Source organism: Barbatula barbatula (assembly GCF_947034865.1).
Source record: "Barbatula barbatula genome assembly, chromosome: 9".
In the NCBI taxonomy this organism is placed as follows: Eukaryota; Metazoa; Chordata; class Actinopteri; order Cypriniformes; family Nemacheilidae; genus Barbatula; species Barbatula barbatula.
Window position 1 is genome coordinate 19,682,253 of NC_136772.1, and position 25,498 is coordinate 19,707,750.

Here is a 25,498-nt window from a genome sequence, read left to right on the forward strand (position 1 = left end):
TATATATATATATATATATATACGGCATATATATATATATATATATATATTTATATAAAAAACAACATTATACTGTTAGTCATCAGAAATTTAGATCACTTTAAGTTACTGTCATTTGTGTGAAGCTTGTTTAAAATGATGATGTCTGTTCTCCCTGAAACTCTATAAGGCCCATGTTAAATGTCTTTTACGTACACAAATCTTTCATTCTTTTACAAACCGAGTGAAGTTTAAAGACCCCAGAAAATCAAGTGGTGTTATGACGATGTCCGTCAGCTTTGACTTAAACTTTTAACTTAAAAAAAAGTTAAAAAGATCATTTGCAGATATTTTAAATATACATTTGAATTAAAAACATAATTTGCAGATATTTGATTTTGAACATACATTTAGTTAGGGTTGCAAAATAACGAACACAATTATTAGTAAACTTCTCTTATTAGACATCTTCACTATTTAGGGGATGCATTCTTTCATACGCCCAACCAATCTTCCAGTTTCAACAGAAATACATCAACACAAGACAGATAACTACAGTCATCAAGCGACTTCATGGGGTCTTTGCATTTCTGTCTTCAAATGAGGTGCGCATGATAGAAGTACATGACCTGATATAATGGAATAGAGACACCGTGGAGGCTCACTGAGGAAGGGCTTTCAGAATGGCATTGACTTCTTCTGCCACAGCTGTCAGTGCAAACTCGAACTGATCCTGAGGAGGAAAAAAATTATCTCTCTTGTAACATATGCTCTCCCTTGTAAGAGGCCCATGTAGCGAAATTGTGCACTTCGTATACATACCTTAGTGCGTACCATACTTGGTCTCTGATCACGAATATGCTCCAGAGTTGCAGCAATATCAATCTCCTTTACACCTAAAACATACAAACAGGCAATGAGTAAAATGAAATGAAACTAAATCAATTTCAACAAGTATAAAGATGTGTTTACCTTTTGCCATGCGGTTGAGAACCATGTCGATAAGAATGTAGGTGCCAGTTCTGCCAGTTCCATCACTATTTCAAATATTGAACAATTGAAATGTTATTCAATTCCAAATATAAACTTTAAAAAACATATTCCACCCATCCCTAAACTGTTTACCTGCAGTGCACAATTATTGGGCAAGAACGTCCTCTGTAGCACTTGTTTACTTTTCTGGAAAAACAGATGCATGAAGCAAAATCAAAGATTAGAAAAGATTTTGAAGGAGAGAGAAACTGTGCATGTTATAATAAGCGTAATTGTCAAGAACTGCGATTCATCCTGTCAGCAAGAGAAGATGAAAGATCAGCCTTGTTTGGAGGACTGGGAGGCGGGGAAGAGGATGATGGAGCATCTGTCCTCACCCATGCTGCACTCACACCTACCAATGATCATTTTTGTGACTATGCAACTGGACCCAGACTACTAGCTGCAAATCACAAAAATGACACTGGGAGGTGTGCTTCGTCCAGCGACCCACAGAGACCAAAGAGACACTTGGAAGGAGAGAGCGAGGTAAGAAGGTAAAGCAGAAGCTGAGAAGCTCCAAGAGACACGGAAGGGAGAGGAGCTCAGGGAAGCGATCTTCAAGGTTTGAAAAACATTCACAGATATTAAGGGAACCCGAGGCGTGTAAACCGAGGCTTGTGGAATGTGTTCGAATCGGACCCTTACTGTATGTGTATGGTGGATGTCTAATATACTGTGAGAGTGTAAAGTTTCACCTCTGAATTTGGGTTTGTTTTTTAAAGCAAAAATCTAAATTAAATGATTTACTTACCATCAAGTATGAATACCTGTATGAATTTCCTTGTTCTGATAAACATTTGGAAAAATGTTAGCAACTGACATTACTGGGACATCAGTTGGAAAAAAAATATTCTATTTAACACAGATATTTGAAGAATTTAGGAAAGCAAACAGTTCTAGGGCACCTTTAACTATTTACATTTTTCCTACGGTAGTTTATGATGTCCCAGAAATGTCAGTTGATAACATTTACAAAATATCTATAATTGTGTTAAACAGAATAAAGAAATGTATACAGGTTTGGAAAAACTGGTAGGGGTATTTCATTTTTGGGTGGAGTATCCCTTTAAGAACTGTTCAATTCATATTTTGTTTATCTATAATGCAGTTTAATGTAGACCTACAGTACCATTTTAACATTCAGCATTTATTTAAACTAACAAATGGTTAGATAAATTAAGTAAACACATTTTAAGTTTAAACTAACTTCTTATGTTAAAGCTGCAATTTGTTACTTTAGGGTTAAAAATAAACAAAAATCAGTTATTGAGGATGGAAAGAAAAGTCAGTGTTAAAAATCTCAGTGTTAAAGTATCCTTATCCTGTTTCTAATAATAATGATTTACAATTTGAGCTAAAAGTCAGATATACTTTACGAAATGTCGTCTTGACTTCAACCTGTAATTTTATGTTTCAAACAGAGATGTCAATAGAGCGATTTCACTCCGCTGCTAAGTTGAAATCGAAAACGAGGCAGAGGTGGGAAGAAAACCGGAACAATTTTTGACATTATTATTATAACCGTTATATTACTATTTTCAGCAATGCCATAGAACAATCACTTTCGGTTCCCTAAAGAATCATTCAGTCAAATGTTCTGACTAAAAGAGAGTCAAAAGGACCTCTACAAATAATTTTGTTTTATGGCATTGTTATCACCTTTATTTTAGGAGTGTATTATGGTGGTTGAGTGGCTAAAATAATTTGATTTCGCGTTCATTTTCAGTTTGTTTTGATTCAGACGGCCTAACAGTGCTGTGGTCTGCCTGGGTGAGTTTTCCCTTTTGTGATTAGTCTACCAAATTCCCAAAGTTTGACTTGTTCAGGCCAATCTAAAGAAACATTAGAAACAATAGGCGAGTACTATTGCAATGACATGAAAATGAGCCAATCAAAGTGCAATGGAAGCACTGTCTCTTTTCACGTAAATGTTCGCTTTATCTCACTCCCACCACCTACATTTAAACCCCACTATAGGATGCTAAATGAGAACACGACAGTGATGTTTAAAGTACCTGAAAGAAATACTTGAGTCAAAGTACAAATGTCTCGCCAGTATTTTACTTTGGTAGATGTGAAAGTAACCTTTCGGAATATGACTTGAGAAAAAGTCTTAAAATAACATCGATAGTGTACTTAAGTATCAAATGTACTTTTTAAAGTAGAGCTGAAGCAAACGTAAAAAGAAATCATTTTTTATAAAGATAAAAATTGTGCTTACATAGAAATGTAAAACCTGGATTTTGTGTTCTCATCAAAATCTTTAATGGAGGCGCGCTGCTTCAATTGCCTCCTGTGAGCAAATGCCGCTGTACGTGTAGTCATATCACAATGTGTGTTAATATATCAGCAGTATTGAATGCATGCAGCTGTGGCAGTACCTGCGGAAGTCCAGCAGTGGACGTGTGGAGGAGGGAATGCCATTCGCAGGCCAGCTCAGCAAGTGAAACTGGGTGAGGGTGCGCGTCTCCTGAGTCTGAACGTTCTTCAGGTAGAAACTACGAACCAAGAAGTCTTTGCACCAGATGTGTTCAGACACAAGATTCACCTAGATGATACACAGAAAGATAAAGGCACTTATAGACTCAAACAAATGAAAAGCCACAAGAGAAATGGAGGCGAACTGAAAGTGAATGACGTCTCTCACCTCATAGATATTGTACAGAGACGATCCTTCATCAGGCCAGTAGCGTTCACACTGTTTTTCTCCATCCTCCACCAGAGCTGTCATCATAACTATTACAGTACATCCGTTCTCCCACACCATCTATCACAAGCGTAGTACAAGACGAAACATTTATCTCTGATACATATTACTTTTATACTTTTTATGCACGCTTTGTTATATTATAAGCCTTATACAAATTCAGAGACAAATATATTAATACATTCATACATATATATATATCAGAAACTAGATACAAACATTTTAGCTTGAATTTGAAAATGTGTTTTACCTGCCAGAAATCCGCAATAGTATGTGCTAAAGGTCCTTGAGTTGCAATATATGCAGGCAGACGTGGATCGTGATCAATCTAATGAGGAAGAGAACAATAATAAGACATTTACATGTGACATCATCACATTTGCAAATTCAAGTGTATTGCATAAAAAATGGTTTACTTTTCCAGCACACATGACAGCTGTAGAAGGATTTGATCTGTTATTTATCTTACTATGGTGCTGGCATTTATGTAGTCCTCTTTGGAGGGGTTGGTCTCTGCCTTTAGTTTTACACGTGAATGGTCATCTAAAACACAGACCCCAACATTTGATCAGGATTAGAGTTACAAAATATTGAACTAATTATCGAATCATTTACAGTTGCTTTATATAATATTTTGCATGAATACTGTGAATAAGATCACTGCAATAAATAGATTCTTACAGGGCACAAAGTCAGGATAGCGATTCTTCTCCATGTTGTTTTCAGACTGGCCGATAGAGACGGTGCTGGGCTCAGCCTGGTACAAGCACAGAGCCTCCCACTCTTTCTGCAAACGGTCCTTATTCTTCAGATGGTCCTCCATATACGCCTGGACAACAGAAGTGTACTTAAGCATTGAGCTGAATGCCATGTCTTATCCTTCTCTATATAATTTCTAAAGCATTTAAGGACACCTCATATAACTAAAACACAACATGAAACGTGTAATAGTTTCCCCTTTAAATTATTCTTAAAGTTTTAATATGGAGTCATTTTGTGCAAGTTACTCTTGAAAATCTATCAACTAGACTCACAGTGCTGAACGGCTATATACGTCTATAGTTAGTATATTGTATATATATATTTCATTTTGCACAAGTAATATCCTTTTTATATGTGTGCATGTTTATACCAGTATCATGTGTCCAGTTGAGATGTCCATGTTTGACTGGGCAGGCTCTTCACTCCAGGAGGGTGTGCTGCTGTGAGAGCTAGGGCTGTGCTGCGGCCCGTCGCTGAACTGAGACGACACACTGCTGACTCGAGATGTGTCGGTCCCCCGCCGACCGCCGGGCTCCGGACGGGTGAACGATGACTTTGCAGCCATGTGTTGGCGACACAGTTCCTGAGAGACGAGGAGGAATAAATATTGATGAGCGTTTACCATTACATTTTCCTTAATCGTTGCTGTATTATGTTAAAGAAAACACTGATACCAACCATGCAATTTGTGTTTTTATTGATAACATCATACAGTATTTTAATGTTTATAATAGATAAAAAGATAAAATATTTTTTAGAAAGGACTTCAATTTTACATTTATTGTAATGTGTGATTTGCCTTGTTCTTTTGTAGATTAGTAGAGTTTTTTCCTGGACACAGTAACCAATTAATTTTTTTTTAAATTGCTATAAAAATGATATTGACTTCATAGGCTTTTATCTTAAACATATTTAAATACGGTAAAATGTAGTCAAACCTTTCCTTGTGTTTGATTATTCCCTTTATTCATATTTAATAATGATACTTTATTACTTTGAGGAATACTACACAAATATATATATTTTTTCTTTTTGTTATGTGTGATGTGTTTTCCTTTTTTAATCACACACTCTCTCTCTGTGTCTCTTTGTTTCTGTGTCTGTGTATAAGCTTCTGTGTTTGTTTATCAGTGTACCTGGTAATCAAAGTGAGTTTCTGCCCCGGCTTCTGGTCCCAGACCCAGTTTGCCGGAAGCTAACTGACGGGCATGGTGGCGAAGACAGGCAATTGCCAGGGCAACCAACAACACCGTGCCAACACTAGCCATAGCGACCATTGTCAGCACGACTCCGCGTGAACCCTCCCCTACCCGTGTGGCCTGGGGCAGGCCACGCCCCTCGCTCCTCTGTGATGGGGAGAAAAATTAAAATATTGTAAATGTTAAAACAATGCAAATGATAAATAAATCTTGCCAGAAAATTCCATAATACACATTTTTTACACATAACAAGTTGGTATATCTCCACAAGTCATAATGCACAAACACAAGAAATAGAAAATGAAAGTAAAAAATTCCTAAATAGCAATGAGACTGAATGCATGAAACTTAAATTAACTTGTTTCCTCTAGAGATTTAAAAAAGATCTCGACAATGTCTCAAACGCTGTTCAGATTTGCCAAGAATCAAAATATTAAGATTGAAGTCTCAAAAAAAACTCCCGTATTTCGCATTACATTTGTCCAAAACCAACAACCTGAAATTATACTCAATTTATCAGTTCATTCTGTCATCCAACTGCATTTCTAACATTTTCTCATTTGTGTTCATTTCGTCTTCTGTTTTTAATAGAAACATCCAGTTAAACAAAACATAATTGAACTATGAAAGATATTAGAACCCCACCTCTGAGGTGTTTTCCCAGTTACAAAACAGCATCCACCCTACACTCTTCATCCCTCTCTCTCTCTGTTTGTGTGAACAAAGTTGGATGTTATCATCAGCGACTAATTACCCTGGCAACTTACACACGATCTCATACACACGCGGCGGCACGTGCCAGCCCTACTCAACTCCCTGAAACAATTAGAGAAAGTCACCGACCCGCCCGCCCCTCTGAATAATTACCAGCGAGTAAACAATTAAGGAAATCCCCCACACAATGCAGGGTCAGTCATTCTGAGGGTCTCTCTTGCTCACTCTCATTTATTTTTATTCAATTGATCTCTCTCTCCACACTCCTTTCTCCTGGTGCATCAATGAAAAATGGACCGAACGCAACGATTTGCAATGATTGTTGATGTCATGCACCCGCCTTCTTGGCCCTCTGCCCCCATGTATCCAACCCCTGCCTGTTGGTGTTGCCATGGTGTCTGGGAGTCTCAGCAGGGAAGAACAGGCCATAGCGCTACCATGGCAACAACAGAATGCTCAATGTAATCCATGGCCATCACCGTGAGGAAAGAAAATGAGGGAGGAGAGGAGATACGATGTTATCAGAATGCCGAAATCGTTCAAATGCGCCATGTCATTTAAATACAGTAGCTACACATCTTATTAATATGTTGACTCTAATTCATTTTTGTATTGTTTCGGTTCGCGTGAGAGCTTAGAGAAAACTGCAAAAACACTATTGTGAAAAATATATTTTTGAAAGCAAAATAATCGTTGAAAAGAAATTACATACCGTAAAGCCACGAGGGGATTAAAATGTAACACAGCTTTAATCTGTTATTCTTTTTTAATACATATGTATTTTATTGCTGTACATATATTATTGCTTGTTTTATTAAATCATTAGTTACATTTAAAAAAATAATATCAGCCTCAAAATATCTAAAGGACGAACAAAGCAGAAACATCATTTAAACTAGATCACAAACTGCTACCTAAATCAATCCAATAAAAACACTGCATGAATTGATTTAATTCAATTTTTCGTCATTGCTGAATGCAGTTATAAATAAACCTTAGCTATGAACTTTTCCATAGAACTTAAAGCTGCACATGTCTTATTTGCCTCTCTATCACCATCTCAGTTTAAACGTACAGTATAACATATAACGTGAGGAGGATGTTTTCCACACCGATTGTTTATGTACTTGCTAATAACTTATTTTTAAATGTAAGTACAAATTGCTGCTTTAATCAAAGCCCCCGCAAAACTCTTTGTGTGAAAATAGCCGCAACAAAAACTCTAAACAATTTGCTCTTCCTATAGATGTCATTTTCACACCTATTTTTTTCGTAAGCCGTGTGCAATGAGTGGAACAGACCTTCAGGTTGAAACCCCACCACCATCTAAACAGGTTCTGCAGAATACAGCCGACTGTTAAGACTGAGCTAGCAAAAGATTGAGTGAATGAGCACTTAAGTCCTGCCACAAAGAGGTCAAGATGCCCCCCTCGCATTTTCCATCTCTGTCCTCCTCGCACCCGCTCCCTGGCTTCTCTCCTTCTTTGCTCCTCGCACGTTTTTTTAAGTCCCTCTTGTTCCCACTCAAATTCAACCTTTTCGCCTGAAAAGCTCGAAGAATTTCCCGCAGATGAGAGTGAAGGAGTGGCAGGGGGGTGGTGTTGAAGCAAGGGTGCGCGACTGGACTGAAGGACAATGGGGAAGCAGATAAGGGGTGTGGGGCGCCTCACCTGCTACTCCGGAGGGGCCCCGAAAGGAAGAGTGACAGGCGTTTAGAATGGAGCACAGGGGCAGGCAGGAAAAATGAGCTGGTTTAGGACAAGAGGACAAAGGCCCCCTGAGGTCTGAGAGGGGCAGGCGAAGAAACGAGGAGAAAAAGCGGGAGAGGAGGCAACTGATCAGATGGGGAGGAAGGAAAGAGAGCACGGTCACAGGGTTCGAGAGAGTAAAAGGAGGGTAATGCCCGAGAATATATTTGAGAAAAACCTCACAAGAGAGGTCATATACTGATACAGGCTGCATTTCTGTAAGGAAAAACACAAAACACACACTCATATGCATATACCACCAAAACAACAATAAGCTGTTGGGTGAGGAAGCATAATTCAAACATCTGCTCCCTTAAGAAGCAGGAAAATAGGATTCAGGGTCCCAGGACCCCTTCGCCATTCCCTGTGACCCCTCTGACCTCCACCGCCCTCTTTGACCCCATTCGCAGAAAAAAAAGATACACGCATGCCTGTGTGCGTGGCTTGTTTGTTTTGGAAGCTCTCGGGGGTAAAGATCACCAGGAGCTTCGCGCTCTGAATCACAATAGGCAATTCAAGGACGGCCGAGATGTCAGAAACGAAGTGCAGACCATCTCTGAGACTCTCGGTGATCTAAGATTTCATCAGCCTGTCTGTCCCATTATGTATCTTCTGTGCCATTCACTCCCCGTGAATTGATTTTACAATTCAGCAGGACCGCGGTTATCTGCTAGAATCGTTCAGACTATGACTCGTCGAAATTCACATCGCCGCTGTGGCATCTCTGCTTTTATATCACACAGCAGAGGGTGTGCAGTAAATTTAGGTTTTTCATTAAGTTCGCTCTATAAACCTTTGGAAAGTTGTTTATAATGGAAGATTTTTTCGCCTTTTCTTTCACCTTTCGAGCAACAGACGTTCATACCAGCTGTTTTTGTCTGAGAAATGTATTTAAAATAAAAGAGGAAGAAAAAACTGATATCATTCTTTTTTTACTCTTTAAAGGGAAACTTTGCAATATTAATATGATTAAATATTTTTTTATTATAAGGGTATACACAATTTTATATCAAGATGGTTGAAAAAATAACATCCACTTTATTCGAGTAATTTTTCCTTAATATAATGCCTTTAATGATTTAAGCCAATGAAACCGTGAGTAATAGTGTGAACTTAGTTGCACTTGCAATGGCTACAAATGGATTACATCATCTCACTCATCCTGCCTGCTCTGCCCTGTTACCACAGCAACCAGTTCACCTGACATCACTATTCAACATAGCACACAATTCTTAAAAACAAAATGTTTCATCAAGCTCAGTATACAATGACACACACAGACATACTATACACACACGCATCTGTATGCCATGCTGCATACTTCCATGTAAACTGAGATCAAATACATGTGCATAATTGTTGTTTCATATTGTTGTAGGATTTTTATTCTCATACTTTTCTAAAAATGTTCATGTCCCTATATATCCACATGCCTAATTTTAAAATCTTTCATTATGACTACATTCTATAATGTAACAGAAGAGGCAAAAATATAACCGTCTATCTGAACTTGGGCTTTCTGAAAAATAGTTACATCCTGAATTTTATGAAAACAATCTAATAAATTGAGAATATTCATAATTCATTGCATCCCTGCAGAATGAGAGAAACAGAAACAGATCTTTGGATATCTTTTTCGTCTTATAAGTTTTAGTGTTAGAAGTTGCCCAAGCTGGTTTATGTTAAATATATTTTAGAATTCTTACAAAACATTTACAGAACATATTTATCTTCTTATGTTTTATAAAATACTGAGTTTAAATAATAAATATCCACGATTAGTTCATATTATATTTAATATTTCAAAGAATTTATGAGTAAAGAAAAATGAAAACTGTTTCAGCAACAAGTAAATTTAATGCCATGTTAATCTTCCTAATCTAACCTACAGTTTAAACACATGAAAAGGACAAAAAATATCCCCAAAACTGTTTACAAAATATCTTCACAAGAATTTATTAAATTATGTTTAAATTATTAAACCAGGACGAACAATAAATTACATCTGTATCGTATTTCTATCAACTAACAGCGCCTATATCTATATCTACAGTATATGCAGACAATTTTTGGGCATTATTCAAAAAGACACTGTTTTTAAATCTAAGGAATCTTAATAAAGAAGATTATGACTTTAAAATACAAAAAAAATGAAACATAAACATCAGCTGAATACAATAACAGCAAAATATGGAATCTCAGGATCACCAAAGGCCTACAGCATCAATGGGGAGGAGGATAAGTATTGGAAGAGAACTCACCCACACACATCTTGCTTAGATGCAAACCCTTTTCCTTCATACGTGCCGCACAAAACGCAGGACTGTATCACACATTCGAGCGCCTTCAAACTCCAAGCATCCTGGTCAGACCAGTAAAGCTTCGGCTACGTCGTGTTTAAAAGTCGTGAGAAAGCGAAGTGGAGGAAAGATTGCCATGCGAGTTGTGCCGGAGCGAAAAGGTAAATGAGTGAAAAGAAAAGGGAAGAACAAAAAAGGGAGGGGAGAGCGAGAATGTGCCTCCCCGAGAGCTGTGTCCGACTCGTATGAAGGCCTCGCTGCCTCTCAGCCCCATTCAACCAATGCCGCCACTTGTCACATCAAACGGCGTTGCCGTAGCGACAGCTCCACATGTTGCTGATGGTAAAATGGTGGGGTGAGGGGTGGCAGTGATGCCCTGGATAGGCCATCCGTATGAGAGAGGGAGAAAGAGAGAGGCAGGAAGAAAAAAACGCAACAGGAGCAGGAGGGGGTTCACCGAATGGGGTGTAAAAAAAGTGCCATGGGCCCGAAAGGTTTTGTAAGTAATATGGTTTGGCAAGAACATAAATCTTGAGGCTCCACATCTGGAATAATCGTACCAAAGAACATGATACATGAGAATGCATAAGCCGTGGAGAATATAGGAAATGATTTATACCAACAAATGATTTATAGAATAATAAGTGTTTAGTGTGTTTTAAGTTTATATTTGTTCGTTTTAAGCTTAAAAACATCCAAAAAACATACACGTCCAAGAGGGCATTTCAAAAAGTATCCTCATCGATCTCAGTAGGAGCACCAAAAGGACACTGCTGTGTATGTCACCGTGGGAGGGAAAAACTCGAATGCATTAAAGAAAAGCGAAGAAAGAGACTGACAAACGGAGAAAGCGGCAGAAAGCGTAAGAAGCGAGAAAAAACAGCCTGCGTAGAAAAGCATTTGTCCCCAATACAAGAGGGACAAAAACCAGTCAGGTGCAAGCAGGTCTCATTACTGAGGCAGAGAGAGAACATTATAAGATAAAGGACGGAGACGCACACGCTCACGCGCACATGCACCATGCACTTCACGGCAAAGAAAGTGTCACGGCCCACAAAGGCGCAAGAAAGAATAATTAAAAATATGAGCAGCCGGATGCAACAAAAGACATTATTCCGCATTCAAGGGCCCGCAACAGCTGTACAAAGTGAAAAGGGAGCCGGCGAGGGAGAGCGCAACGCCTCAATATGCGCCGAGCACAAAAGCCACCCAAGAAAGTGGGGGAGCGAGGCAGAAGGGGACGGGGAGGGGTCGAAGACAGAGGTAACAAAAAGAGAAGGACCCAAAGAATGGCAGAGGGGAGAATGGCATGAGACGCATAGAGAAAGAATGAGTCAGGGAAAGAAAAATGAGGCACGGCGGGGGGGAAAAACGCTGAGGACTTGAGATGGCACAAGTGTACAGTAGGGACAGTTAGAGATGAACGGTGAAGATTTCAAAAAACATTTCGTTTGCAATGCCCTCCTTGTTCGGCGCGGCATTAAACGCCAAAGTGATTCATGAGAACGACAAATTATATCTCGGTCCGTGATCTGTGCATAATAGATGGACAAACTGTAGAATCTATGAATTTCAATGAGAACGGTCCGTGTTTGGTTGATGAGGGCTGTTATGTGGAGAATAATGACTTGTACGGGCAATTTTGGTGCTGACTGACAAGAAAAGAGTGGCTCATTATACCAACAGGTTAACATACTCACTAATCCATAAACCTGCTGATCACAGTGAAATGTGGGGGTTTTCAGTTAGGGCACACAAAAAAAGAGAGCGTTTTATACCTCCCCAACTCCAGTCTGGATGATTTTCAAACCCGTCTCACCCTCCAGGAAATTCTTCTCGGCAACTGCAAAGGTAAAACAATGAGGTAAAGACGTTTGTGTGTGTTTGTGTGCGTGCTATGAATAACAAAATTAATAAAAGTCTGCCCAGTTTCTCAGTTAATGAGCAGATGATATATGAATGAAAATACACCTTTTCTCGCAAAGTAACTGCCCAAATGAGAAGGCTTGTCACTCACCTGCTTTATTGGCCACGTCCTCTGCGGTGAGATTCAAAGAGTTCTGTCTGATCCTAAACGTCAGGGCTGGACCCACCACGCTGCAGACATGAGCAGAGACGTCAGCTGCTTTGATTTTGTCTCTGTATTCACTGATCTTTCTGTTTTTCACTGTCCAGCAGGGCAAACACGCACACACACAAACACACGCTTCACCTGATGTTGATGAAGCTGCTCGTGGAGAGATGAATCTTCTCTGCCAGCAGTTCAAGGAGCTTCACCCCATCATACAGACTTAAGGGACTGGAGGAAAATCACAGGCATGTACATCACAGACTCCATACATTTAAAGAAACATTCAACATTTCAGACAATCATGACACTGAGGGAGGAAAAGCGGATCAGGAAAGTTTTAGACTCTCAAATGTTTGAAAACCATATAATATGTAAAGGGAACAAGTAAATATATATTCAAGGAACTATTAATTGAATTGTTTTTCTAATAAAATATTTCAATTGTTGATTAGATCTAATGTACTCCCATTGAATATATCTCATAATTGAAAATACCCTTTGTAAACTTTTTGCGATAAAATGTAAATCGGTGAATATTGAACATTTTAAATTATTTATTTATAGAGACTAGTTTTTCAACCAGTTAAACATTTTAGAGCAGATAAATCAAAAACAACTATCTAGATATTTTCATAATTTGTCTAAATTCACTACTAATATCGTGAGAATTAAAAAATATATATCCAGATTTATTTCCAGAATCCAGAAATATTTCCAGATTTGTTGTATATCAACATTAATATAACATCATTGTAGAAACCTGTTATATAATTGATATTAGCTTGTCATTATATTCATTGCATTAGTTACTTTTAAAGCGAAAAGAAAGTAAAAGTCTAATCAGTTGTTTAACCTAAGTATAAAATGAGGACATGGCACCTTTCTAAGGCAAAAGGAACTATGTCTAAAAAGCTTCGGAACAAATGTCAATGCCTCCAACAGAGAACATTTCGGGTGAATTTAATCATACAGGATTAAAACAGGAAACAGTGTCTCGTACCTCTGATTAGTCACTATGTAGCCATATTCCTCCCTGCTGTGTGTCCCGTCTTTACCGGCTTTAAGGACATTGGCTGTTTTCTCTTTCAAATCCAAGTCTTTTGGTGACAGCGTGGGTGCCAATGTGCTTTTACTGTCTTCCTTTGGCACAGTTGCAGGGGCTGGTGTGGATGGGGGCTGAGTGGGGATCCACTGGTATGTTGGGGTAGAGGGCAGAGCTGAGACAGGTGAGGGGGGTTTGACTGCTTTCTGTGTCACTTTGTTGCTACCTTCTACAATTGTCTGTCAAGAAAACAAACCATATTATGCTGTTTTATAAAGCCGTTGTTAATGTTAAACAGAAACATGCAATCAACTTGAAACTGCAGTATACAGCCCATGAATGGCTCCCTTGAGCTTTTAAAGCTATTTGAAAAGTGTTGTTAGTTGACTCATTCAACTATGCGTTAAAAGCAATGTTATTAAACACATCCCGGGAAACATTTTGATCAAGCATTTACGTACATTGAAATATGGCCCACAAATCTATAAAATGTTAAACTGGGAAACTGAGCCCACCTCTTTTACTGTGGCTGTCCCTGGGGATTGATCTGAGAAAGAATAACACAAAAAAATAAACAGTGCCTTTTCGCAACAATTATATTGTACAAGTAAGTGTAGATTAAAAACTGTGTTTTGCATGCATAAAGATACTGCTAATCCAAAAAACAATAACATTTGTTCGATCTTTTCTATTTATTTATCATCTGTCTGATTCCTTTATTAACTGGATGTTGTTTTTGCCTCACAAACAAACCAAGTAGAGCTACTCTGGATCCTGTAAAATTTGTATTTGTGGATCACAGACATTTAAGTAAACATTTAGGTGCAGTAAACATCTAAGTGCGAATACTACAGGTATATGTGCGTTTGTGCATGATTCAGGGTTATGCCATACCTGTGTTCTCCATCTTTTGTAGGAGCTGTAACAGTAACGTGAGTCTTTTTATCTGCTGAGGGCTTAGGTCTCGTGGGTCCCCCCCAAAACCCTCTGACAGATGGCCCAGCTGTGCCAATGTTTCATCTATAACACACAGGCAACGTACAAACACATGACTGAGAATCCGACAACATACGTGAAATTCTATTCTAAAGTTTAACCCATCGTAACCATGACTGATTCTATAAGTAATCAAATGACAAATGAGGTTAAAATGATTTTTTTTATTCCAGTTTAATCTATAGTGCACATACAGACTTTCTATTATGAGCTTTAAGGGGGCACAAGCTATACACCTACAAAGCAAACGCACACAGCACCAGACTGGAACTCACCGTCAAGTCCAGCGGGAGAGCTGTAGTCCTGAGGAACTTTCTTGTTCGTGTTCTGGGATGAGCTGGGTTGCTCCTGTGGGGTGTAGTCCTCCCCATAGTCCAATGGGAAGTCTAGATCTTCATAGTACGGGGCCGCGGGGAGGGCTGCTGCCCCCCTGTGGCGGAAAGAGGGTTGTGAGGAGGAGAGGTAAAGAGACACTGCATCTTCCAGAAGCTGACGGTCTCTGTCTCTTTGCTGAGATCCGTCTCGGGAGAAGGGTCGCTCGTATCCCCCCACACCGGTGTGAGTTTGGAGAGAATGGGTCATGCCATCCTATTAGGGAACAATGAAAACAATGAGTTTCAAAGTCAATGGGGATGCTCAGTAAATCTGGGCTTGGTTTTTCATGCTGCTTTCCAGGAACAATTGCACATCACTTCTCTTTATTGCAGGAGAGACTGGGGCTATAGTTGACACACAAGAAATATCTGAGTAATATATAATGTTGTGTATAATTTTAAAAGAATAATACCACACTGGAAAACATTAAGACAAAGGCAGACAATATAACTTATCTGAAAGTTAATTATATTTCTTCATATAATTATTCAACAATATTTGTTGTCCAAACCAATTCTGTTATTTATGCATGTTACTTTTTGATGAATGCCTTGGTCCCACGAATAGACCCACCCTGAGAAATATTCACTTGTGTATATAAATGTAAAAAACTTATCCCATATCACCTTTTGTACCTGTAGGTATGAGTATGGGTCCATAGGCAGGGCTTGCATCCGAAGTGAGGAGGACTGGCGGGGGTCTAAAATCATATAGTCCATATAGCTCTGAGCTGGTGCAGGCTCAGAGTTAGAACTGGAAAATCCCTTATTAGCTGCAGGCTGTGGTGACCTGCAAAAACCAGTCAATTACACGAAATCTACAAGTTCTAGCTATTTTGTAATTGAGATGAACACTTGAACACTAAAATAATTCGTGGGAATGATCTGTCCATTATGTGCATTATCATTCTATTGTTTTGAAAATATTTATACTCACTGCACATTCTGGGTCTTTTGTGTGCGTGTGTGAGGGATACGGCTCAGCTCCTTAGCAATGATGTGCTGGGTGATGTCATCCTGCCAGGAGAATCCTGCATTTACACAGAACAAAAGACAAATATTTCATACAATCCTGTACATAATAGGAATGAGTGTGTATTTAAAATGTCTGTGGGTGTGCATTTCAGATTGAAAACAAGTATGAAACCTTAGATGCTAAATCATGCATGTATGATCGATAACAGCTTGACACTGAGATGTAATGGCTTTTTTGTGAAACACATACTCCAAGATATGGACACAAATTACTGTACCCAGAAGTATGGTGGTAGTAGTAAGGATTTGTAAAAAAAACAATGAAGAGGCAAATATTAGGGGCAGTCTCTGAAAAATTTATCCATTTGGCATCCAAGGCATTTTCTTGGAATGAAACCCTTGGCATTACTAGCACAATGCTCTGGCAGTTAAGCTACAAATGTAACTGTCAGTTCTGCGATATACCGTCAACAAGACAATCTTTAATATCTCAATACGACAGCAATTTTTTATTAAATAACTACTTATAGCTAACTAAAATAACTTTTACTGTGTGTCAATCTTTTATAAAAGTAAATCTAGATTGTTATATGATTTATTAGTTAAATAAGTAATATAATTTACATTTTGTTGTTTGTTTATTTAATTTCCCACAAAATTTAAGATCACACAAAATTGTAGTTGTATACAACATTTTAATGTTAACTCTGTTTAAAATGTTAAAATGAACACTCTTTTAATTGAAATAAAAACAAATTATTAGGTTGCAAAATTACTTTCTTAAATAATAATTAATGCCAGATATCATGTGTGAAAGAAATGTTATTTGAATACTTCGACAATACAATGCTTTTGTGTATACTTTAATTTAAATTCAGTTCCTACTCCTTATTCGGTTGTTATAGAGCTGTGGAATTATTGGCTCTTAAGGCAAAATGCTGAATGCTCCCTTCATAAATATGTTCATTCATAAATTTGAATAAAGTAAATAAAAATGTAATATATTTTAAATAAATGTGAATACATGTAAACGTTACTTAGTCCTTTGCAAAAGAGCTGCAAGTGATTGTAGTTTTTTTAACAATGCTACTGTGTAAAATTATAACCAGGGACAGACTAGGAGTAAAAAGTGGCCCTGGACTTCTTCAGCAGGAGCGGCCCCCAAAATCCAACTCACAACATAACATAACTGTAACACTCCCGTCCGTTTCCCTGCCGGTTTTTCCCCATGGACTTATATTCACTATCCCGCACCTGGCCGTCATTTGTGATCACGCTGTTCCCGCACCTGCCAGCCATCATTGTTCGTTATCAAAGACTATTTATACTCTGTGTTTCCGTTTTTCCCATTGTCAGTTATTGATTGTCTTGCGTTTTGTGTACCAGTCTGTGTTAGTGATTAAAAGTTTCCCGTTTTTTGTATGCCTGCATTCTCGTCTGTCTCGATCCGGCACGACACCGTGACAGAATAACTGACCAGTATGGATTACATCTACGTCTCTCCAGTGGACCAGCTCGTGGGTCTTCTTCAAGACGGACGGCCACTGGAGAGGTATGTGGAGGAGTTTGTTGAGGTGTGTTACCGGGTGGGTTGGGACAATCCCACACTTAACCGTGTGTTTTTGACCGGTCTGGACGACGACCTGCTCGCCGCCGTTCTGCTCCCGTACGCGGACGACCTTCCCCTGGAGGAGTTGATCAATCAGGTTCTCCCGGGGGAGGAATCCGTGGACCGCGTTGGGGAGCTGGACGGTGGCTTGAGCGGTTCGCGTCCGGTACCGGTCATCCGCGTGGGGGTTGTTCTGACTCACTCCGGGACCGCGCCTCACTCCTCCACGAAGTCCCGTCGGCGCCATCCACGTCGGCGGGCACTACAGCGCAAGCAGCGCGAGTGCGCTCCTGAGATTCCGCAGCAGCGGAATATGGAAGGCCGTGAGGGTCAAAATCCCCGGCCTTCCCAGGCACAGCTACCGGTCCTGATCGCACCAGAGACACTCCGGGAGTTGGATTCCCTCTGGTGTTCCGAGCCAGCGCCCCGATGCACCCCCGTGCCAGCGCCCCGATGCACCCCCGTGCCAGCGCCCCGATGCACCCCCGTGCCAGCGCCCCGATGCACTCCCGTGCCAGCGCCCCGAAGCACTCCCGTGCCAGCGCCCCGAAGCACTCCCGTGCCAGCGCCCCGAAGCACTCCCGTGCCAGCGCCCCGAAGCACTCCCGTGCCAGCGCCCCGATGCACACCCGTGCCAGCGCCCCGATGCACACCCGTGCCAGCGCCCCGATGCACACCCGTGCCCGAGCCTCCCCAGGCCTCCGTACCCGTGCCCGAGCCTCCCCAGGCCTCCGTACCCGTGCCCGAGCCTCACCAGGCCTCCGTACCCGTGCCCGAGCCTCACCAGGCCTCCGTACCCGTGCCCGAGCCTCAACAGGCCTCCGTACCCGTGCCCGAGCCTAACCAGGCCTCCGAACCCGTGCCCGAGCCTCACCAGGCCTCCGTACCCGTGCCCGAGCCTCACCAGGCCTCCGTACCCGTGCCCGAGCCTCAACAGGCCTCCGTGCCCGAGCCTAACCAGGCCTCCGAACCCGTGCCCGAGCCTCACCAGGCCTCCGTACCCGTGCCCGAGCCTCACCAGGCCTCCCTACCCGTGCCCGAGCCTCACCAGGCCTCCGAACCCGTGCCCGAGCCCTCTCCAGAGCCCAAGGAACCCCAGGGGCCAACCCAAATGTTTTTTGGGGGGGTGCACATTGCCTATCCGGGGAGCCCGGCACCCACCAGTCGTTCCATGGCCCCGGATAGCCCAGAGCCCAAGCCTCCGGACCCTCAGCCCGAACCCAAGCCTCCGGACCTTCAGCCCGAGCCCAAGCCTCCGGACCCTCAGCCCGAGCCTCCGGACCCTCAGCCCGAGCCCAAGCCTCCGGACCCTCAGCCCGAGCCCAAGCCTCCGGACCCTCAGCCCGAACCCAAGCCTCCGGACCCTCAGCCCGAGCCCAAGCCTCCGGACCCTCAGCCCGAACCCAAGCCTCCGGACCCTCAGCCCGAACCCAAGCCTCCGGACCCTCAGCCCGAACCCAAGTCTCCGGACCCAGCTGAGAGACTCCCTGTCCCGTACTAGTCTGTATGTCCCGCACAAGTCTCTCAGCTGCCCACCCCCCCTCCCTGGTGTTTCGTTGGCGCGAGGACGCGCCTTTGGGGAGGGGGGTGTACTGTAACACTCCCGTCCGTTTCCCTGCCGGTTTTTCCCCATGGACTTATATTCACTATCCCGCACCTGGCCGTCATTTGTGATCACGCTGTTCCCGCACCTGCCAGCCATCATTGTTCGTTATCAAAGACTATTTATACTCTGTGTTTCCGTTTTTCCCATTGTCAGTTATTGATTGTCTTGCGTTTTGTGTACCAGTCTGTGTTAGTGATTAAAAGTTTCCCGTTTTTTGTATGCCTGCATTCTCGTCTGTCTCGATCCGGCACGACACCGTGACAATAACACAACAACACACTGATGCATAATCCATTCTAAAGCAACTATAATTTTTAAATGTAAATATTTTTAAGACCTTTCATGCCACCTTGCAAGTCAATAAAACATTAAACAGTAAAGGCATCTACAGCAACAAACAGAAATCAATATTTCATAAAAGCCTGCCTAAACATGTACATTTAATATAAAGTATTTATGGTAATATAAGGTTATGTATTTAAACTGACCATGACATGGTGTGACTAGACTTTGCTAACAAATGTTGTTTAAAGTGTTTAGGATTTATAAATCAAAAAGAAAACATTCACTCTTTGGGCTTAATAAGTAAGTAGCTTAAAAACTACACATTGAATACAAATTATAATTTCATTACCCGTGATGATAGTTCTGCAGTCCATTGAATTCTTCCATGCTAATAAAAAGGACTATATACACACAGTCATATCTTTTGCCTCAAATCTTATAATCTTATCTGTTTCAGTGGGTTTTTTAAGACATGCTAACTCGAACACGTCTTAAATTATGCAACAAACCAGTTTTCAACAGCAGAACTGTTGTGAAGTGAAGTAGTTTGCATCTCTGTATCTTACCATTTGACATTTCTTATTTTAAAACCGTTGGCTTCGTTATGTTTGCCTTCTTACATCTCACTACACGACACGGTCATCATTAAAACTAAATCCCTGCATTGGAATTTGCGCATGTTAGGCGCCAGCATACCGACAGTAAGTTCTGGCTCCTTCAATTTGTTTGGCTTAAAGTTCTGTCTTCCTTAGTTCGATAAGCTGTATATTATGTGGTCTCTGTCATTTGATTGGCTAGAATTCTGTGAACCCCGTCTTTATTTGAGCACTTGTTACCGCTGCTGCATTAAACCACTGGGACACAGAAATCACAACAGCCAGGGAGTGGGAGGGCAGAACATTCGCAAGCACAAACACATGCTCTTTTGTCGGCAGCGCCCGCACGATCTTTATGTGTATAAATACAAAAATGCCGTAATTATGCTTACATAAAAAAATTATGAAACTGAAAGAAAGCACAATTCATTAAATGTGTTATTGTGTGGTTTGCTGTGTAAATGTGCGTGCTGGGTGATTAACGTACCCTGAATCATCAACTGTTTGAGAACTTCCTGCAGTCTCTGAAGAACAGGAACAGAGGCCTGGTACTGAACCTGCTCATGTCTGGAGCTCCGACACTGCCCAAAGAGCCTGTCTGTAACACAAACACACACACACATCATTCACACTCGACAGCGATCAAACTCTATATAAGAGAAAACAGCTGAAAAAATGTCTGACTAGCCTATGAAATAAATCATGTTTAGCAAAGTTATTGTCATTAGATATATAAAATAATAAATATTAAAATCAAAATATCATCTTAACGGGGGACCGTAAATGTATCAAAATGCTGCAACCAAAATATCTCAAAAGGAAAAATGAGCCACTTGACTAACAAACACCCATAGCATCTTCAGCCCCCACTCTCACACTCATATACACTCGCTTCCTACACACATACCACTGACTCATCTCTGACAAAACCTCCAGTTATTTGGTTTATAAAAAGACCTAAAAGAAGGCGCTGATCCCATAACGCAGATGAGCTCCAAGCATGAACCCTGCCATTTTATACATCTGAGACCAGGTCTATCCGTGAACATGACTCACTGCTATTTATAGCACAGATGGAGATGTGAGAGAAATATGGGGAGATAGATCAGTTGCCCAGGGGCCTGGAAATACATGGTGGATTATTACATTGCAATAGGAGTGACCCAAGAGAGATGATGTCACTGCCTCGCTTTCGTGAAATAATGACATAAATGAGAGAGTAACTCACACGGTGCAAACAGACTGAATGTATCATGTATACATGAGCTCTCAGACTGTAAACATAACAAACGTCCTTCACATGTTCACATGATCAGTAAACATTACAGTGGGCAGACACACACATGAATACATTCCACAACTAATAAATGTTTTGTCAGAGTCTGTCTTAAAGGACCTGAAATATCAAAAGAAAGACACTTATGGAGTTATTTAATTATTTTAATTATTTATTTAGGACATCTAACTAAAGTCTATAAACCTTTTTTGGCCAAAAGCGTAAACAGTTCAAAAGGCATTAAGCACTTTTTATATATTCTTTATCTATTTGTTTAGCACACATCTATATTTCTGATATGTACTATATGCAGGTAAAAAAGCACATACAGTCCATTTATACACCTGTATTTCATCATTTTATGACCATGGAAACAGAAAAGTCATAAAACCATCATTGTGTTTTTTAAACAAGCCTTTGAAATGCATTTGAAAGGGACCTTTAGGGTTTCTGTAAACTCTTTTGAATCGGCAGGTTTCTGTGTGTTTATATACAGTATACGTAAGCATGTGTGCGTATGAATGCATTTGGATGCCCAGCAGAGACGCAGTTCTGTGCGTAAGCAACGGGTAGTGAGTCATCAGTGATTGTGGGGGTGTACACCAGCATACATGGGCTTGATGATGTCACCGTTGCCAAGGGGACACAAAGCAGGAGTGGGCGGGACTTGATGGTGAGAGAGAAGAGCAGGTGACAGAATACTAGTGGCTCGTGTAATACACTCTCAGGTGAAACCCAGAGAGGAGTACAAATCACAGATGGGATACGTGAGACTGTGATACCAGTCTGGCATTTTTACATTTTCGTTAGCACTAGACTAGCACAATGAGAAAAACTACATTACATACATGAAATGTTTATTTAGAAGTGAAATTGTGGGGGTTTCTATTTTTTATATCAAAATGTCTAATAGGTTGTTAATAACAGAATGTTTCATGTAAATCCAAGAATTAAAGTACCAAACATCAATAATAAAATAAATAAGATTCAGCACTGTTTCTGTTTCTGCACATCTGTAAGGACGGCAGAAGAATATTATAAAATTCATTCTTGTTGCAGATGATATAATTGGTTGTGAAATGTTTGCCTTCGATAAGAACGACGTTTTTGACCCCACATCATCTCCATTTGGACATCTATTGCTTCATGAAGTATTGACGCAAATCGAAAGCATTTCCTTTCACAACACAGCATTCATTACTGTTGACTAATAAGAACTGTTTGATGTGATAGTTCCTGTAGTGTACATGATTTAGCCGTGTGTGTGTATCTTCTGTGTCTTAGCGCTTTCTGTGTATCAAAGCTGTTGAATCAAGCCATCATCCAGAACTTGATGAAATAAAGAGGCAGAACACCGGTGATGATCCGGACCACATTTACAGTATCTATGAGCAGCATGCAATGCCGCTTTCCTAGTGTGATACTCACCATCAGAGCAGAAGTGTTCCCTGGAGCACAGCCTCTTCTCAAACAAACAGCCTGTATGTGAGGGAAAGAGAGAGCGAGTGAGCGGGAGAGTGAAAAAGAGAGAAAAATAAGATGGATTAAATGAAATCCGTTTTAGACTGTTTAGTCTGGACTAGACTCATGGTGTCTATATGACCTTTCCTCCACAACACATCTCATCAATGGGATGATAACAAAACTTGTCATGTCTGTCTTTCCTGCTTACTCTGTCTCTTGTATGAGAGTCACATCATCAGAACATAACCTAAAACAATAATGAATCAAGATTGGTCAATGACAATAAATGTTAGTCTATAATGACCTAGAACTGCAGCGTAGGTTGATGAAATGACGAGGAAAGCTATGTGCATGTATTGAACACAGCTGATCAAATAAATAAGTGCGACATAACGGCCAGTGAGCATGACCTGACTATGCTTGACTGTGTACATGGGTCTGTAATTGTGTTTGTACGTTTGTGTGATCAGTGTGTGTGTCTGTGTGGGAAACACCAGACTGGCCAGCAGCACTGCTGTCAGGGGAACAGAGCAGGACAAACATAGATAAAACGTCAGGCTGATAAAACTGGGGAGAAATAAAGCCAGAACTGGCTTAATGTGGATGCATTACATTAAGGGCATAAGGCATACCATAATAAGTGGGACATAGCTATCAAAAATCTTATAAACAAAATAAGAAACGTTTTCTAGTTAGATCAATGGATTAGACTAATCTGATCTGAACAGTCTCAAATCTTATCATAGAGATTATAGATAAACTGAATGTGACGGAGCTGTAAACCTCACATTTCCATATCTGAGATTCTTGAGTGACCACGTTAGTGAAAATCAAGGGACAGCTTTACTGTTAGACTCACCCTGGATTAATGATAAAAACTGCAAAAACATACTAACCAGCATCAAACACAAAGTGCAAATCCATACTATTATACTCTTTAAAATGTACCACTTAGCCTTTTTCGTTAAAGTAAATTAATATTCTGCATTTTTCTATCCAGATGTTGCTATGTTACACACTATAACATGTAACCCTAATCTTTTTTGTGACTGCTTTTGGTAGCGCAGATAGCTGTATTTATGTTCTCATAGCACAACTCCCATTCCAGCAGTGGCAGACCAATTGAGTAGCTACTGCTCCCCAAAACAAGTAATAATATGAGTCATAAATTGAGAGACAGATGCACCTGTTGGAATTAAAGAGTGGATAGCAAACATACTACTTTTCGTCCTTGGAAAATGAAAACGTCAAAACGTCAAACCCTAAAACTTACTGCCTGAGGATTTCTAACTGAAACAGTAAGTGAGAATTCTGCTCATAAAGGACAGCCACCTAAAGAAACCCATACCACGACTCAAACATTGGGAGATGCACCCGAGAGATCAATAACACACTTAAATTTAAAATAAATTAAGTTATTCCTTTTTTTTCATTTTGCTTTGTTGCAATGCAGCTTTACAGTAGATACATATTAGGACAGGAAGTAGAGAAGGACAAATAAGTATGGAAAAATAGGAAAAAAGGAAACAAAGTAAACAAGAAATGTGTAAATACTGGAACACATGTATTATTGCATATTTCATAGGATGTGCATTAGCAACACTAACAGTGAAAATAATTGTGTGCAGGTTTACAACATTTCAGAAGCATGTTTTTCAAAGAGGTCCCTGTTCCCGACGTGTCGCCACGGATACAGAGAATACGATGCTGTTTCTATGACCAGAGAAAGGGGAGTAATGAATATTGTTTTGTTGTTAACATGATAATGCTATAATTAAGGGGGAAGGGACATATGGAGACATAGGCTAGCTTATAATGACACATGAGATGGATGAATGTTTGGAAAATAACCAGATACAAAGATCGCCCCTCTCCGTGGTGCTGAAATGACTGCCTGCCTCTAAGCGCTTCATTCCCACCAGTTGCGTTACAGTTCGCTTTGTCGTTTAACTCTATAGAACTTCTGTTGCATGTTTAGGGAAAATGGTCACAGTGCAATACAGTTCTCGGGTTTAGACTAAACGAACCACCCAAACAGCTAAAGGGAATATGAATGTACCTATAACAAATAACAAAAGAATAACAAATGACTACACCCAACGCATCCCACATGTCACATAACGTTACAAAAATACCCTCGGGAAGACGCAATTCGCTGCATTTGCTCAACACACCTACAAAGAGGCAAAATGATAAACATCCACTCAAATAATTGTCATAGGCCTTAAAAACCACACAAGTGTCTGTCTCAAGTACATGCAATAAAAAATTCTGTCAAGAGATGTAAGCATCTTTTATTACATTTCTCTAACACTTTCTCTGGTACTATCACGTAGCCTACCGTATTTGCCCGCCATCCCCAGCTGGTAGAATACGGTCATAAAAAACAGGGCTCTCCATACTCGCGGATGCATCGTAATAATTATCCAGCACACTGATTTCAAGCGTTATTTTTCGCCCTCCGTCGGGTATTTAAATCCACATTTTGCCCGTCGTTGCCGCAGGCTCGTGCTAAACGGTTGTAGCACAAGTGATGGGCGCGTCGGGTAAAACAAATTAACGGTGGGCTTTCGTTTTAGGCAATCATAAACATACGGAGACATTTACGGATGGTCAGAATTTATGGCGCGGATCCGGAGCGGGAGTCGCGCTCTCCGGTGTGGCGGAGACCCGCAATTGCGTCATAGCGAGATCGAGAGATTTGTGAAGTGTCTTATGTGGAGGCAAAGGGAGAATACGAGGTCTCACGTAGGTACTGTA

General features: G+C 40.5%; 1 protein-coding gene across 1 annotated transcript; it reads right to left on the reverse strand.

Annotated features, from left to right (window-relative positions):
- Positions 1-9: 9 nt before the first annotated feature.
- Positions 10-25,152, reverse strand: ptprna (protein tyrosine phosphatase receptor type Na; the record flags this gene model as incomplete). Its single annotated transcript, XM_079464879.1, has 23 exons — positions 10-712; positions 802-875; positions 952-1,016; positions 1,105-1,158; positions 3,396-3,562; positions 3,662-3,781; positions 3,972-4,049; positions 4,191-4,264; positions 4,403-4,550; positions 4,854-5,066; positions 5,620-5,829; positions 12,223-12,287; positions 12,462-12,541; positions 12,657-12,743; positions 13,516-13,796; positions 14,073-14,104; positions 14,452-14,577; positions 14,829-15,141; positions 15,564-15,717; positions 15,865-15,958; positions 20,486-20,596; positions 22,703-22,753; positions 25,080-25,152. 23 exons carry the CDS (start codon positions 25,150-25,152, stop codon positions 641-643), a joined length of 2,742 nt encoding a protein of 913 aa, XP_079321005.1. The 3' UTR covers positions 10-640.
- Between the last annotated feature and the right edge of the window lie 346 nt (positions 25,153-25,498).